The sequence below is a fragment of the Rhyacophila brunnea genome, unplaced genomic scaffold, assembly GCF_057557595.1.
Source record: "Rhyacophila brunnea isolate RB1 unplaced genomic scaffold, BYU_Rbru_1.0 scaffold_8, whole genome shotgun sequence".
Lineage (NCBI taxonomy): Eukaryota > Metazoa > Arthropoda > Insecta > Trichoptera > Rhyacophilidae > Rhyacophila > Rhyacophila brunnea.
In genome coordinates, this window is record NW_028233350.1 from 34868053 (window position 1) to 34886853 (window position 18801).

General features: G+C 30.0%; 1 protein-coding gene across 1 annotated transcript in view; it reads right to left on the reverse strand.

Annotated features, from left to right (window-relative positions):
* Positions 1–18288, reverse strand: part of Lcch3 (Ligand-gated chloride channel homolog 3) — a 61583-nt gene extending 43295 nt beyond the window's left edge. Inside the window, exons 1-3 of the mRNA XM_085958600.1 lie at positions 18184–18288; positions 16350–16453; positions 10453–10520 (exon numbers count right to left, since the gene is read on the reverse strand). Coding sequence (XP_085814726.1) covers positions 10453–10520; positions 16350–16453; positions 18184–18281 — 270 coding nt within the window. The 5' untranslated portion in view covers positions 18282–18288. The remainder of the gene's footprint in view (positions 1–10452; positions 10521–16349; positions 16454–18183) is intronic.
* Between the last annotated feature and the right edge of the window lie 513 nt (positions 18289–18801).

An 18801-nucleotide genomic window follows, 5' to 3' on the forward strand; every position in this document is an offset into this window, starting at 1 on the left:
TTTTAACTTTCGTGAAAGCTAATTGTTTTCCGATAATCTTCTCGCCATCTAGTCTAAATATATCCTCGAAGGTAAATTACCTTACAATTACTTTCAAGACGACAGTCTTTAAACGTCAGATATGTCCAGTTTTTGGTAAGGAGACGAAGGAAGCATAACACCATCACACTACATAAGGTTCCTGTTAACCCAAGCCACCTGATTTCTTTGCTTCTTCTTCTCTGAGGGACATAACAGTTGCAATCGATAATACTTGACAATTAAAAATCATATTTCTTAATAGTGCAAAAACAATTCAATGAACCCCTAAAAGAAAATTTCTAATCAACCTTCATTCCTGGCAACTTAAAACATAAAATAAGGATCGCGACCTTTATTATAATTTTATTAGATCGTTAAAATAAAATTGGCCTTCTATCAAATATTCAGTGTCCGTAGTCAAAGCTCGGTATTTAAATTCGTTTTCATAAATAATTAAGTGGACGGACCCAGCATTTAAACAAAAAAGTTAAATTGTCCAAACAGCGATCAATGTTATAATGAAATTAAATGAGGTACCTTTTAACAAATGATAAACTATAATTTTATTATAATGATATCATTAACGTTATAAAAACTTTTTGTGATTGGTTGAAATTTTCAGGTAGAGTTACTTTACGCCAATAAGATTTCATGATCAAAACCCGCTATGATATTATGTTTCCAAATCTCATTGATAGTATTAAATAATATTATGTTATATTGTTACTTGATTCTCAAACTTATTGATTTCAGGGAGGCGCATTTTTTTTCTTAATTTTAGTACATAATAATCTACTAAATGTTTGAGGTATCTAGGGAACTGGAGGGGATAATATTTAATATACTTGGGGATACCTAGAAAATGTAGAATTTTAAAAATATTATTCTATATACATAATATAATGTATTCATATTCATTGTACTACTCTTTTTTATGTACTTATTAGTTGACAATATACTTGTACATTTATAAATTATTATATTTTTTTTTGCTTCAGAAATGCACAGTATCTGGCAAGTATCTAACTATTTAGGTTAACAAATTGTTTATCTTTATAGTCCTGATAATGGTGTGACAACAGAAATAGCTAACTGATAATAAGTCAAACTGTAGAACTTAATACCATGTTATAACAAAAAACTACGTCGTATTATCGTGAAAATTATAAGATTGCATGCATGGATTAAAAAAATTCAGAAGCTTCTGAATTTTTACGCGACAATTGAACTGTGCGATATTTGCGCCTGCGCAGTAGAACGATAGTGGTAAACGTGCCGGTAAAAAACCGAACTACACCACGCAGACTCATTCTCCGATCAACCGATTTTCACGATCTGTCAAATAGTACCATACAACGATGACATCGCGTCTCGCTTACTCTTGAAGAATGAGATTGGCGACACAATCAGTACTTTTACGTGTAAACAGTTATTATCGCGATAGCATAAATACACACTATCGGTGCAAGTAAATCCATGGACGTGTACAAGCGCTATTATGCTATTTATGTTATCATTTTGTAAAACGATTAATAGATTTGTACTTATGAAATTGAAATGTACTGCAAAAGTAAATGTTTATTATGTAATGGTAAATAAAGAGTGGTATTAGTCATTAAAAATAACTTGTTTTAGAACCACTGACCTAACCTATTATATTAACAGTGCCAGATAATTTTAATTTGATACACATATCGCACCGTGAGTGTAAAACCAACGTATGTGCAAATTACATAGTTTGGAGATATAAGGGTTTGAAGTTTTCATTTGGTCAGGATAAATAGAGTTTCTAAAATAAAACCATAATATTTGGTGTATGTATACATTATGACATGTTCTTTTATTAATTTTATTTTTTTTTCATATAAATCCATCAAGATTACAAGTTTTAGCAGTTGCTATGGTTTTACACTTTCATGATGCATAGAAAATGTTGATATTTCGCAGTTACCTGAATTGCAGTAAGATTTTTATTGGGAACTTTGGTAATACCATTATAATATAATATATTATATTATTATTAAATAAATCAATAATGATATTTACCTATAATATTTTGATATTTTAAGCTTACTAACTATAATTTATTAAAATAGATGCATACAATTTTAAACCAAAATAAAAATAGCAAATTACAATAATTGTAATGTTTTTATAATTAATTTTATCGAGGTCAATTATTATCTGAATCTGTATTTAAATGTGTAGATGAAAGTTTTTTTTATAAAAATTGTGGTGTATTTCTGGTATCACTTTTGATGAACATAGGGAAATCAAGTCATTTAATTTTGCTTCGGAGATCCGAGGTGGTTTTATAAATGCTTTGTGTAGTTGAGGTTGTACTGATTGACGTCCGCCCTGACGTTTTCTAATATTTATTACATCAAACACTTCTGTTTCATACTTATTTTTATAGAACAGGCAATAAGGATTGTTTTTCCTCACTTCGATAACGCAAATGTCTACCCAACTAACCTTTTTACTATTTTCGTTGAGTTGAAAATTATTGCCCATTTCATTTGCTAACTTGTGAAAATCAAAAATCTCGTCAGTGCCAATTTCCAGTGAATCACTGGAATCCACTGTATTGGTATATAAATTGGACCTGACTTCAAGACTATTTTTTTGTTTCTCTATGCAAGAGTGTTGTAGAGTCACCCTCGTTCAAGGTGTGTCCTACGACCAAAAAGTTGTGTGTGATTTTCGGGATATTAAAATTCTGGACGCCTCATAAATACATTGCTGTAATAATTTTATTTTTATTCTGTCCGGCACAATTATCCGAATAAAAAATGACTTCCTTCCCAATTGATTGGTCTTTTTTGGAATTTTACAACACAAGAACCAATTGCATTGGCCCCTTTGTTTGTAGTCTCTCCATGCTAAACAAAACAGTAACCATTTTAATTATTAATGTGTGTAAGATGGTAAAATTATAGGTTGAAAGCTTTCTTTTATAATATAGCACTGATATCTGGGCATTTGGTGTTGATAATACGACCTGCAGATTATAGCAACATACTATTTTATTCGTCTTTCGCCTTCTGTGTTCTCGATAATTGTTTATTTGTTTTGATGAATGTCATATATTATTTAACTTGAATTATATTTTTCTCTTCGCTACTGCAATTTTTATATTTTTCACAAAAGTCACATAGTTCCTTGTTTGGTTGAAAAAAGCCTATATTATAATGGGTATTGTTCCCCTTGCAAACCAGCAGCATCCTTATCTATATCCAACATGGGTTCTTCAGCATCAGGAAATGTACTTGTCACATTTTTGAAAATCTGTAACATTGCAAAAACAAAAATATCATAGATCTGATTGATATACTGTTGTGTTAATTGAAAGAGTTTATTATTGTAGGTGCATAAAATAAATACATAGGTACATAAGATAAGTCGATAATAATAAGTTTCATAACAATAATAATATTAACGCTTTCGCTGCTGAATAGATAATGAGATTTTAATTGCCCTCTTTAAAATGCACGTTAATTACATCGATCGGCCGCCTGGTCATTACGCACCGTGTGCGTCTTCCGCGTCCAAAGTATTAAGGTTAGTTTTGTATATCATTTTAGTATAATATTTATCACAAAGTCTTACCTTTTTAGAAGTTTTTCAGCTTTTAAAGCTAACTCCACCATCATTAGAATCCTTAAACTCATATTTGATAAAAACAAAATACGCTGCACTACATTACTTGAATCAAAGGAAACAATAATGTGTTGTAGAATACGTCTGGATGCGTTATCAAAGTCTTAACACTGAATCATTTCAATAATTGCCTGCTATCACAATAATAAAAACAATGCCACATTGCATTCACCAAAAGAATGCGTCTGATGCTCGGGTTTCACAATTAGTCATGGATATCATTTGCAGATACTATGGTTTTACATTAACAATGGAAGTAAATCTTTGTATTGTAAAACCCAAATATCTGTCTTTTTTAATGAAATTTTTTAAGTTTGCAGTAACTTCAATTTTACATTATCAAGTTTATGACTTTTGCAGTTGTCTTGCATTTAAATCTCGAAATTGAAAAATTTGCACTTGCTATGGTTTTACACTCACGGTGCGATATATTATGTTAAAATGATACCAGATACCATCAATATGAAAAATTTATACCTAATTTACTATATAATATATCGGCACAGATTATTTATGTCGGATCCGAACTAAGCTTGCAACTTTCCTAGTAAATGTGTCGTGATGTTGCCAGTAAGTTGTCAGTGTTTTCGACTCTCAGAGAAAGTTGAATAATGGGATTCTGTGGTTTGCGTATTTCCCCTGGGGGAATTCACCGTTAAGACTGTAATAGCATTAAGAGATTATTTCGCAATGCCAGCGTATAATATATTAAGTAGATTTTCTTAACAAATTATTTGTTTTTATTAAGTATGTAATATTATGCCATTAAAAAATAAGTAAATTACTATTTTCCCTTTTAACAGACCGAATGTATGCTTTATGAAAACAGATTTTTTTTAGGAATCGTTGTTAGTCATTCATCTGATCCTTGCTCTGAAACAGATATATTCCCGGAATATATAGTTAGAAATATTAATTGACCTTTTATAATTGAAAAATTCTACTAACGCAAAGAATTTATTTAGATTGCATATACTTCAACACATTTGAATAAATATATTATTATTGCTTGTACTTAATTTATAAAATTAATACATTATAATAGAGTTAAAACTAGGTACCAAGAATATGTATGAAAAAATGTTTGGTAAAAATATTTTGACGTTACAGAACGAAAGTTTTACAATGTTTAAGACTTTCACGGTTATTTGTTATAGTAATAGATTTTTAGGTTGTCAACGCGAGTTCTTCCTTCTTCTTTCATCGACGTTTGGAGCTTGTTGTCAAGGTAATCCTCAAATAAATTTATTCGCTAGTTATTAAATATTGATAAAGCTAGAATTTTACCAATAGATAAATATAATTTATTAATAATTATTACGTACCTATTTAAGGTCATTCTATTGCGCTATTTTTATTTATATTATTTAATAATGTTTGCCAAAACAAATATCCTATTTTTAATCATTAGCATTAGAGTCGATTTTTTTAAACACAACAATTAATGTGAATGTTATCTCTGAAGATTCGACATATCTACATATTACATACTAAACTAATTTGATTTCATTGTACTAAGAATACAAATAGCAAATTATATTGGTTAGTTTATAAAAATCAACTAAACCCCGACTAGAATAAACAAAAATAGTAGAGGTAGACCGTGGAGATTCAAAAAAAAAAAATAAACCACACTGTGTTAGTCATACTTATTTGTTTTCATTGAATTAAGAATACGAATGGCAGATGGTTTTTAAAATTTTTATAAATCATGCCGAAAGCGAACTATATTAGATAAAAAATATTCTTCTATCTATAAAATATCCAAAATTTTGTATGATTCAATCCCATAATTTTAAGTATTTTATAGAAAATAATATTTTTTACCTAATATTTAATATAGTTTGCTTTAGGCAGGGTTTAATTATTGCTTTTTAAAAACTAGCGAATACTATCTGCAATTTGTATTCTTAGATCAAAGAAAAAAATATTAAGTATAACTGACAAAGTGTGGTTTATTATGTCGGATTTCCACGGCTACCCTTACTATTTTGGTTTAGTCTAGACAGGGTTTAATTGATTAAATTGTTTAGTGTGTACTATTATATTGGATTCACCACTACTGATTATGTAGGTATATAGTAAGTACATAATATCTCCACTCAATTATACTTATTTAAATATAACATTGTGAATTCTTATTGATTTAAAATAACTCGTAGTTATAATAGTAAAGACCACATTCGTGTAAATTTTGCAAAGCCTTTGACAAAGAATAACAAATTGATTGTTGACTTTTCACTCACAAAATTACTAGCGCAAACTTTTCCCGGCGTCTGTCGTGCGCTTAACTAAGCTCATTGCTTCGGAAATATTCCGTCTCAAGGCGCCTTCCAAATACAACGAGATTATCTTCGAATATTATTAGAATTTGCTTCTTTCTCTATGGCTATTAAGAATTTACTGTATTCAGGTGAAAAGTTTCTATAGCGAAAATTGAAAAAGCCGTGGAACATCGTGACTTTTGCTTTATTTGAGTTGTAAAATTTGAAGCATTCTACTGTTTATTATAAGTCAAAATAAAGTTTTACATTGCTATAGGGCATGTTTGAATATTTAAAAATCAATAATACGGAGTATACTTAGATTTTACGAAAAGCTAATGTTTTTAAATAATATCGCTATTATAATTAGGATTTTATAACAATACTCGTTATAAATTGATATCTTCTGACATTACAATAGCACACATCATCAATTATACATCATACTTTTTTTAATTCAATATTATTTTCAACACTATAACAGACTTTGCGGCCCAATGAAAGTAGTATTGTGAAACAGTATTGCAATAGCAGAATACAACGACTGCCACATAATATGTATTTATTAAGCAGTGGCTTGACTTGAGTTGACAATATTATCATAAAATCGACAAACCGGCTCGACTTGTTCATTAATTCTAAAAAAGTAACAGAAATTAAACTAAAGCCATTTATTTTAGTTGTGTGGACGGAGTTGGCAACAGAAAAGTCGCTAACTTAAATCACGCAAGAACAGCCACTAGCAACATGTGGTAACCATATGTTGCGTATTGCTTGTTTACACGTGACTTTCACACACGTTGTGTGGCGTTCAACGAAGACAGTCGACTCGCTGCGGACGTCTGAAAGTTTACAGTTATCCGGTGCGACTAAACATCGCTATTATCTCTTTACTACTTTACTACACCTCGTCGCTTCCTCAAAACCGCGCATATTCCCCATGCCCGGATACTAAACGTAATGATTCGAGCAATCATCTAGATTGCACTATAAATAGCTTCACTGACGTTAGGCTTACCTACCTACCTAACATTTACAAAGATCTCACGTGGTCTACGAGCCACAAGTAGTTACCATATACGCATATTATATAACTAATATGGTAAATATGATTATAAATTGTGAGAATATTTCATTCGGTTTAATATTCTTTTTCTTATGGAAATGCCTTTATCAGTGACTTGCCTAGATAAAATGCCGCCCCTAGGCAGCGCCAAAAGGCCGCCTCATTTTTTTTAAACATTATTTTTATCATCCTTTCATGAGTCCAATATCTAAGAAATGTGTTGTATGGATACATTACCAACAAAATATCAGACTAATCGCAAATCTGCAAGTGTGGTCTCTGGTTTCCGGTCACCAAGGACGTTGAAGGGCAACTGAAGTAAACTAGATATCGTGAACCCGATAAAACCAGTGAGCTGATTTTTTTATTAGAAAGATATTTTCATTATTACTAAGTTTATATAGCTATTTCTATATTCCAAATGATTTTCCTCGATTTGCCGACCTTTGAATAACTGCCGCCCCCAAGCGACGCTCAATCGGCCTACCCCCAAGGGACGTCACTGGCTTTTATGTAACATTAAAAAGAAAGTTATAGCGTAAAATATCATGAATTACCGAAAAAAGGACAAATGTATTGTTGTCTATGAGTTAATTCTTGAATATTGTGTAAATGATCAGGATATTGCTATTCCAGACATACTAGGTAGGTACCAACTAAATAAGGTAAACGTAGGTATTACTAATTTAGTAAACCTGAAGAGATTTATAATTTTTTTATTATTCCGGGTTGAAAATAAATAAATTCAAATTGACTTTACGGTTCCATAGAGATTGAAAAAAACAGATTCATATTACCCCTTTCAGCGTAAAACGCACCGAAATTTATTCATTCGCACTTTGTACTGCCGAAAAGGCGGCATTTTATTTTGCAGCGTTGCTTAAAAATTCCTCAAGATTTTTCAAGATGGAAATCGTCCCATCGAAAATGGCAGCTCAACTTAACGAGGGGAACATTTTGGAAACCAATGATCGCAAATTTTCCAACGCTACAATTTCACTTCAACACATATTTGGCAAATATGCATACATAGAATTTTATTCTAACACACGTGGATATTTTTCTCAACAGTCGTATTTCATTCTATATTGAAAATAAGTGGGAAAGTGTTTTTTTTTAGTTGGGAGCACTTTTTAATCTGATATTCATTATTTTTGACAGTTTAGCTGTTTTTGCCGCAATCATGCTATGCTTGGATTTCACGATTCGAATTCAGTTCATCAATGAATTTATTAACTTTAGAATAGAATAAATTAGTAAGTTAAAAGCAAAAGAGCTTTTCTCAATAACCTACACATTGAGATAATATATGGATAAAAATAATCACATAGTTTCGATGGGGTTTTAGGTGAAAACATATAATTACAAGATAAAAAGAACTTTTTAAATAAAACGTTTTAAAATTTTCTGTTCAATTATTATGCTCAATATGCTCAAGCTTGTACTTGATATGAAGTTAATAAAAAACAAACACATATCGAATACTGAAATGTCATTTTGATTTCCATAGTAACGCACGTATATATTAATAATTTTGTTACTAGAACCACCCACTTAGCAACCAATAATAGTGGATTGGATTACGGACTTCTTCCGGAATAACTTTTCATACAAAACAGAATTAACTTAAAATGAATTCAATTCTACTTAAAGATGGCTAAAAGTATTAAAAGAATACATTGGCATCGTGTTCTGATATTTTCTAAAAGTTTCAAATGTCTAGCTAGTCGGGAAGTTAGTTAAAAATTGATAGCAAGATTTGTACTGGATAAACAACCACCGGAAGAATAAGAATATGAGCTAAAAAAAACGTTGTAATGATGTGACTGATAGAAATATACGAATATAACGATTTATGAAATCGTTATGATGTATTACATAATCATTTTCTGTGTACTAAATCTAAGTCAAATGCATTTTTTTATGAATACTTTCAGGATATGATAACCGTAATAATTAAATTTTTCGAAAGTTTGGATCAAATGAACGAACAATTTTATTTTCATATCAATCTACGTATTGCCACTTTGGTGTAGGTACTTGCTTCGATTTCGTAATAACGTCATCATTTTCAATTAGGAGAAAATATTGCAGTCATTTTTAAATTAATAATATAACGACGATTTAATTATTTAAATAAATCAAAAAACAATAGAGTTACCTACTCATATTAATAGCTTAACACTATTAAGATAAATGACGTATTAATTACATACGTTTAATGCTTTTGTTTCTTTATTTTTTAAATAATTTTTGGATATTATTACGTTTGACATGGCTATAAATAATTACAAGATAAAAAGAACTTTTTATATACAACGTTTTTAAATTTTCTGTTAAATCATATAAACTTGACTTGGCTAGATGACTAAAGATGGCTAAAAGTATTAAAAGAATGCATTGGCATCGTGTTCTGATATATTCTAAAAGTTTCAAATGTCTAGCTAGTCGGGAAGTTAGTTAAAAATCGATTGCAAGATTTGTACCGGACAAGCAACCACCGGACAAATAATAATAGGAGCTGAGAAAAACGTTGTAAAAATTAAACAATTCCATTCACAGATTATTAGGTATCATTTAAAGATTCATATTGTCTTTTATTTATTGTTTTTTTTTATTTCACTCATATTTCTTGGGGCTTTTATTCTCCAACATGTTTCGAAAATTGATATAAACTAAATAAATCAATTTGCAATCTATACAATGTATTAATTAATTAATCCACAAAAAGTATTTTCACAACATGAAGGAAAATAATAGTTGATGTTAGGCATTTAGAGTAAGTGAACAACAGATTTTTTGAGGATGCGTCCTCAAAATTCCTTGGACTGACCGGGTGACAAATGTTGAAGTTCTCAATCGAATGGGGAAGGACCGAGAAGTTCTACGTAGTATCAAAACCAGGAAACTACAATACCTCGGCCACATTATGAGAGGACAAAAATACAGCATTCCTCAACTTGTCATTCAAGGAAAGATCAATGGGAAGCGTAGCAGAGGACGGCGCCGCATTTCGTGGCTTAAGAACCTCCGTGATTGGTACGAGTGCAGCTGCACCGAACTGTTCCGGGTAGCAGACGACAAAGATAAGATTGCTTTGATGGTGGCCGACCTCCGCTAGGGGATGGCACAATAAGAAGAAGAACAACAGATTATCTGGTACAGATAATACAAATACGAGTATCTTTTTCTCTGATCAAGTTATAATTGCTTCATAAACCAAATGTTTTACATAGTCAAATAAAATCAACGTAGATTAAAAATAAAATCTGTATAAAATTAGCTATTATTTAAATACTACTTTAATAATTAATGGACAGTAAACAAAATAACTTATTATTCAATATTATAGTTTAAGATTGCAAAAAAAAATGCTAGCGATAAGAATAGTACATTACTCTAATTAAATTATTATACTATAATATGTATAACTTCACTTACCATATTGACTTCTGAAATTGCGTCAAAGCTGGCTATGGTTAAATCCATCCCCACGTAAAGTGGCTCACCTGATAAAAAAACGATTGTCAGTTAATACAGCGAATACAAATATGGCGACATGTATGTAATAAATTAAATTTGTTTTACATAACCTTTATATTAGTAAAGGTAATTAATTATACATTAAGGGCGGACATGCTCAGCGTGGGTCAAAATGGTGCTTTTTTTCAATTTTCAAAGTATGATCCTGGACATACCTTAAACGTTGTAGATAATCTATTTATATAATTTTGAAGCCTTATTATCCTTTATATTTATTTTAAACATTTGATGACTGCATAAAGTATTTTTATTACAAAAAATAGTATTCTTTTAAACCTCTCGCTCTAATATCTTAGAATATAGTCATATTTCTGTACATAAATGTGCAGTGGTGTTAAGACTATTTACATTTATTAATTTTTAAACGCATTTATAAAATCATAAGTATAATTTATATCGACATTATTTTAGTGAAATATTTACGATAAAAATTATATTGATAATCTCTGTGATCCCAAATTTGACAAGAATTAGGCATTTTATTATTCAAAAAATGGGCAAGATTAACACATTTGAAGATAATTCTAAAGATACTATTTATAAGCTATGTCTTTGAACATTCAATTTTGATAAACATCCTACGAATAATGATTGCTTTATAATAATTATTGACCTAAGAATAAGGTAGTATTTTTTTTTAAATACTCCATTTCTTTTGGCATTCCCCAGTGGTTAAGCTACAACATACGGCCGTAGCCATAAATTGACAAACTATAATTAAAGTAGGGAGTAAAATGATGTTAACGCGCGTGTTTGAACATGTACCTAACCGATTTTTTTAAACGATAATAACCAGTTCGAGTTAACATAATATGTGTTCTAGTTAAATGTCTGAAAACTAACGTTATATGGGTACATTACGTAAAATAGTTTAATTGTCAAAACATTGTATTGTTATTTTATTTTAACTGTCATGTCTTTCGAAAATTAATACCAGCGTGTTGTTTTAATTAATATTCAAAATTGGCAGAAGAGATTAATTACTAACTATTGAAAAATGCCTTTGACAGTATTTTCTTATCTACCTTTGATAAATATTTAATTAAAATACATTTGCTGAGATTACTTTCATCGTACATTTTTTCTTGTTGTGTCTTACCGATCAATAAGAAGCACTTAGGTAAGTAGTCGATGACATTTTGTGAATTTAATTTAAATTGTGTATTTTTTCCAAAATTAATTAAAACAGTGATAGAGTGTTTATGTATGGATAGGTACTGAGAATTTAAATAAAAACCACATACAAATATTGACAAAATAATAATTTTAAAGTGGCATTTGGAGGTCAAGGTATAAGCTGTATATACATTTACAGGGGCAAAAAGATCACGTAGCATACGAAAATGCAGAGACTGCGCTAGATTGGCCACATGTATAGAATGCCGGGAGATATACTAGCAAAGCGGGCTATGTACATAATTCCCGAGGGTAAGAGAACGCCTGAAATTGAGATAGCTGGACTGTGCCATAGTAGATATATGATCGATCAAAGCAACTGGAGAGTGTCAACGCTAGATCGTCCAGGAAGTTTTTGAAAGAGGCCAAGACCCGCCAAGACTTGTAGTGCCATAAATGGTAATTTGACTAATAAAAATCTTATTATGAAATAAAATATGTCTATATTAGTTTTTTTAGAACAAATTTAAATAATATTGTAGTATTTATGGTGTGGTATAATAATTGTTACACATATATCGTGACGAGATTATAATAGCATTTTTTACAAAGCTTAAGGTTTCTTCATACGTCTTAACTTTCCAACTTACCTAAATGCTTCATTTAAGACATATCTAGATCAGTACCAATCTTAAATATTGTTATATACTTACAAGGAATGTTTATTAATGTATCTACTTTAGAAGAAAAACGATGAAAGGTCAAAAAAATCATTTTTAATTTTCAAATATAGTCTCCTGCGCATCTATTCTAAGACTGGTTTCGGCCTTTACGTCAGCTAACCATGGTAAGAAAGTATAGAATTATTAACACTTATTGTAACAATTACAATATTATAAGAGAGGTGCTGTTTATACATAGAACTTATTGTAATTGTTATAATAAGTGCTAATACTTGGATACTTTCCTACCCTAGATAGCGGCCGAAAGCAGTCTTGTGTATAGAATAGATGCGCTGATAGTTAAATGTCCCTTATTCTATTGTTATGCAATGGCGTGAACCATTTTAAAAGTGAACGACTTTTCATTGATTTTTCAAATCAGGAACGAACTGCTTATTATCACTTAAAAATGTCACCAGCTAATGTTTTTCTGAAATGATTTTGAACTTAAACTTCAGGATTTGCAGGACTCGTCCCGCACTAACTAGTATAATCTAAATATTCATGAATTATACCAGAAAAGCCCATTTCTTAATCTATTTACCAAAACTAAAACTTCAATTATTTTGCACGTGTCTTCGAATGTTACTTTCGTAGATATGAGGCTCATCTTCAATTGACTCGCAAAAGTAGTTTTCCAAAATTTGAGTTTATAGTTTGAAAGGGAAAATTCCACACATACTACAACCATCCGATTCTCCTTTGGCCTTTTTCTTTCATTCGAAATTTTATCACTCCACCATTTCCGACAAGCCAAGCCATTCAAGAGTCCAAATGTTTTACGTACACTCTATAATATGTCGTTAGTACGGTGTATTCTTTAGTATGGGTCCATTATCTGGAGTCCTTGTGTGGTTTCCTATAAGCTTGTTTAAGAGCGTGTTTAGATGAAATTTTTTCGACATCTTTATTTTAATATATATTTATTTTCCTTTTGACAGTTTCTCAATCGAACATTGTCCGATTAACTTTCTTCAAAGCATACTCGCCTTTCATTCTCTCGAAGCTAGTAGGTCACTTCTCCGTTTAACTCATTTTTCCTTTCTCTCACGTGGTATAGTTTCCAATCCCAATATTCTGGAAAATTTGAATTTTTATGTACCCGTCAATTACATGCGTGGTCGCAGCCATGACCTATTTAGGTTGAACACTGTTTCCTCATATTAGGCTCACCAGACACCAATAGCGAGGGCTGTGCGGCTGGTCAATGCACATAAGATGTAGACATTTTTAGCGATGCATTATGTATTTTGTTTTTAAAACTCTATTTATTGTTAACTTTGTTTTTTTTTTTTGAATTATTGTCGTTTTTTTAATTTTATTTCTTTTCTATAAAATTATTTTTTGGTTGGTTTTTTTTTTCTACTGAGTTGATTTACCTGTACTTTTTATTCTAAATGTCATGCTGTGAACGTCATGAATTAATAATTTGTTATGCGCTCAATGTGTCTTTTTTAAATAAATAAATAAATTTTCCAAATCTAACATTTTTAATAGTCATAGTTAGTAGTAAACTTGCTTGCTACATTGTTACTTTGAATGTGATGAATCGCACTGAATTTCAATTATGCGTGCACCTCAAGATAAATATAATGGCGAGGAATTATTTTTAAACGCTCATCATTGTCTTTTTAACTGAAGTAAATATTTTAATAAACGTCCTTCTCTTTTTAAAAAAGAATGTTATTTAGATTTTGAATCATTGGCAGTGGTAATATTTGAACCAGTGATTGCTCCCATCCTGACTACTCGCTCCTCCCATATAATATATGTAGGTGACATCTGACCTAAATACGTTATTGAGAATTTCAGGATGAGCGCACGTAACAGGGTCATCAAAATATACGTACATTAATAATTATTGTCATCTTTAAAACATGTACAGTTTCTAATAGGTCAACATGAAAATGTTTATTATTTTTGCTATTTGTATCCATATAATATACTTTTTGTCATTATTTCTCGATATTTTAAACATCACACACTGTGTCTTCAAAAATTGACAGATTGATACAATTGACACAATAAATTAACGGACATACACACCGATATTTGTAGATAAGCTAATACAACAAGAGCTTATTTGCATGGTGCTTACATTTCATTTAAATCCACGTAAGCTATCATTTTGCCCCAAAGCGGAGCTCACGAATATACCAACCGAAGTTGTTTTACGAATGGTTATTAGCTTTTATTTCAAACTATCAAATACTTGCTTTAAATTAAAGACATATTGATAAATTTTAATAAATTTTATCAATTTTTTTAATTATGGGCTATGAAAAATGCATGTACATCTACTCAGAAATAATCAGAAAGGCCCCATAATTATTATTAGTACTTATTCTGAGGGGATTGAAACGGCAAAAACATAAATTCCCAGGATTTAAATATACGTGTGCATATATTGTCTGTGAGGATATCAAAGAATTGGTAAGATTAACATAATGTATTTCCCAGGAGCCAACCATGAGTACCGATTATGGAAAGTTCTCAATAATCTGTTAGCCATGGTAGGACGAACTCAAGACAATATGGTAAAATGGGGGATCTTCAATGACAAAGCTTGCAAATATGACAAAAGGGGCATCGAAGCAGTCGACCCAGGTGTAGAAGTAACGTTTTGTGGAATTGGTCATGTAATATCAATGGAATATGTAAATAACTAACTAACCATAATCAATTTATAATTATAATTTCAAACATATCCTGAATCACTTATCAAGGAAACATTTTTTGAAAGAATATTATAAATAAAAAGTGTACCTATTTTAAATTCAGCAAATATTAAAGAAAAGACGACGATATAACTAAAGTGGCACGTGTTAAAGAAACCAGACATGATGAAGAAGAACGAAAATATGATAAATACTTTTTAAAAATATTATGAATTACCACCAAGTAAACGTTGAACGTCTGAATAAAAATTAACAATAAGTGTAAGTGAGAAAGTTATCGGCACGCGTATAATCTCATAATAAAGAGTAAAATAGAAGACATTATAATATGAAAATTCAACTTAGTGAAGCTAGAAATGTAGCCGATAAATAATATTGGGTTTTCTGTGCCGTAGTAAGTAGGTACGTGTTGCTGAAATATATAGTTTTTATGTGAAATATAAAGTTAATGGTCAATATTTTTAGTTAGTTTAGTAGAAACTATGGTTAACTGTATTGGGTTTAAATTTGATAGTTATATTTAGAATCAAAATTATGGTATAACGCAATGGCGAAGGGTGGAAGTAGGCTGGTAAGATCCAGCATAAATAGTGCACACTAAATTTTGTCAGTCAAAGTTGAAGAACTCCAATGTGTAGATAGTATTTGTTAATTTTTAAAATTCAAATAACCCTGCATAATTTATGCATAATTTTGGATATTTTATAGATATAAGAATATTTGGCTTGGTTGGGCATGGCTTGAATTTTAAAAACAAACCAACACCATCTGTAATAATATTATGTTTTCTTAATTCAACGGAAACAAATATATGTGACTGAAAAAGTGTTCACTATTTTTGTCGAATCGCACATAGCATAACTAAACTAGTATGGTTTGGTTTAGGCAGGGTTGAATTTTAAAACTAACCAGCACAATTCGCAAATTGTATTCTTAATTAAATGAATAGAAATAAGTATGATTGACAAAGTTTAGAGTGCACTTTTATGTCGAATCTTAACAGCCTACCTCCACCCCTCGTCACTGGATAACGATATCATTTCGTAGGTAAATTAATAATAATACAATTAAAGTTCTACTTAACTTCATACGCAAAGATATTGGCTTCATATGGCGGACAATATCTTCTATCTTTAGTATAACTGCTATGAGGTTTAACCTCTTAGAAAAATGGTATATCTACTATGTGTATTTTTTGATGACCCTGTTATACCACAATATATAAATAGGTTCATAATGTTTTTTGACATGAACGAAATAAAAAAGAAAAAATACTCACCGCCAAAATTGGGCCTCAGTCGAATATCGTAGCCTTCGAGAATTCTCGAAATTGTCTGCGTTACGTTTTCTAGCCTGTCCGAGACCAGGGATCTCTGAGCCGAGCTGGAATTTTTAATCACGTACAATTAATTATCACTTGTTTCACGTTACAAGTGGAGATGAAAAATTAGCTATCGCAATTTTAAATTTATCTCGCGAATGAAAAACTCAACAAAATTATAACAAGGGCATCAAGTCGACTGTAACAAGTATTAGATTTTTTTAATTATCTCAGTTAATTAGTGGGGACTACTTTTTTTAACGATTTTTTTAAAAGATAAACAAGTCAATGCTATATTTTAAATTAATAAACACAAAGTTGAAACTTGATACGTCATAATATATAAATTAAAATCATAAGGGTTTTTTCTGTAATTTTGTTTATGTGTAGATGTAGCCATTCTAAATTTAAAACGTATTATTCTCATATCCACTAATTTAATACAAGATTTAAAAAAATGGACACCCATCTATTGTCAAGTTAATATGACAATTTATTCTCTTAGAAAGTGTCATTTTTAAAACACATTTATATTGATTAATTGCAATAAATTTTAAAACCTATTGAAACAACTTGGGTGGGCTGAAATCTTTTCAAATGTATGTTCTCTGTTTACTTATGATATTCTTTCAGATTGGCTAGTATAGATAAGAATTGCCTTCTTATACAAATGCGTGTGAAGTGGGCAAATTAAATATTATGAACTAATTCACAAATTAATATTTGACATATATACGTATATATTATTATTCCATTTTCATGTAAAATGAAGATCTATCTTGTAATTTTGACTATATACATTTTATTTTTCATTAGCAAATAGCTAATCTTACACTACACCGCATTTCCAGGTAGCTAAAAATTAAATCGGTTATTGCCATTATTCATACTATTCACTTCAACGTTTAAAAACAATGATACTTATATCTCTCGTAGATACCTAATAAAGAAGTTTTTATGTCATAAAAATAGAAAGGAAAAATATTAAATATAACTCAAATAAGTATAATAATGACGATCACGATGGCCAAGCCTCTTATGCGTTCCCTTATAATGTCGTGGGTTCCAGGTTTGAATCATGGGTCTGGCAAATACATATAATATTGTTTTATATTTTTTTTTTTGAGTCAGAGTATAGACTCAATAGGTTGAGAAAGTGGCTAATATCCATTTCTCGTAAAAACAAAAATCTGTAAATACAAACATTCACTCTGTGAAGACCCATATGATCCCATAATGGTCGGTCATGGTCAAAAGAAAAAAAAAGTATAATAATAATATTATTTTAACCAATCAATATAATATCAATAAACAGTAGCCAGTAATGAAATCTTTCATGCTTAAAATATAGAATTTAAATTTTTTTTAAATTCAAAATAGAAGTCTTGCATAATACCGTTTATATGAAAATAATAGTGCTACATTACGAGTGCAGGTTTCGTTATAAAGAATAGTAGATACTATAAAATATTAATGATTTTAACGCTTGTAATATGTTAAAATAATAAATACTGTGAAATATTAGATAATAATTAATTTAAATTAATGAACACAATACGACATTGGCACGAAATTGTATCATTAGAAAAATGTTTTCTTAATTAACAATACCTATTAACACAACATTATTTGCTTTCAACTACGTTCATAATATTATTATGTTCAGGTATGCTCAGTAACTCATTTGCAGTTTGTTAAATTGTTAAATTAATAAAACAACAGTTATTAATAAATCTACATACATTATAAATACAGATATATTTTTAAAATAGTAATAAAAAATAATACTCACTTTACCATTCTAAAATTAAAAAATAACACAGCCACGAAGCACGTAAAAAATGAAATTAATGTACTGTGGAAATCATAACGAGATTTCTTCTTCTTCATGGTTTTATTGTTTATATCTGTTGCTACAATACTTCTCCCATACACTTCTTGCGCTTTATCACACCACAAAGTATGCACATCTTCAGGTGTTCGGAAATCGTTACAATTCAGAGAGTCGGTTAGGATCTGGTGACGTAGTCACCGCTGGTTATTCACCAATTGCCAAAACCCTACAGACCTCCTTTCATGGTAATCCATCTTCCTGATCTTCCTCTTATTAGTTTTATGTAACGATTCACCAGCTACTTCAAATCTTCTTGAAGCTGCTTCTTCCATTTCAATTATTATATTTATCAAAAATATTAATTATTTAAATATTATTATTGCACATGATTCAAAAATATTTAACACATTTCTTGAATATAATATATTCAAATTTATTTAATTTTAATCGCACTTAATAATATTATATTAAAAATAATGAGTTTATTATATTGGCAAACTATTTATGTATGTGGTATTTACAATACAAAAGAAAAATATATTCATATGGCAAAAAGAATGTATTTATATTATTTTT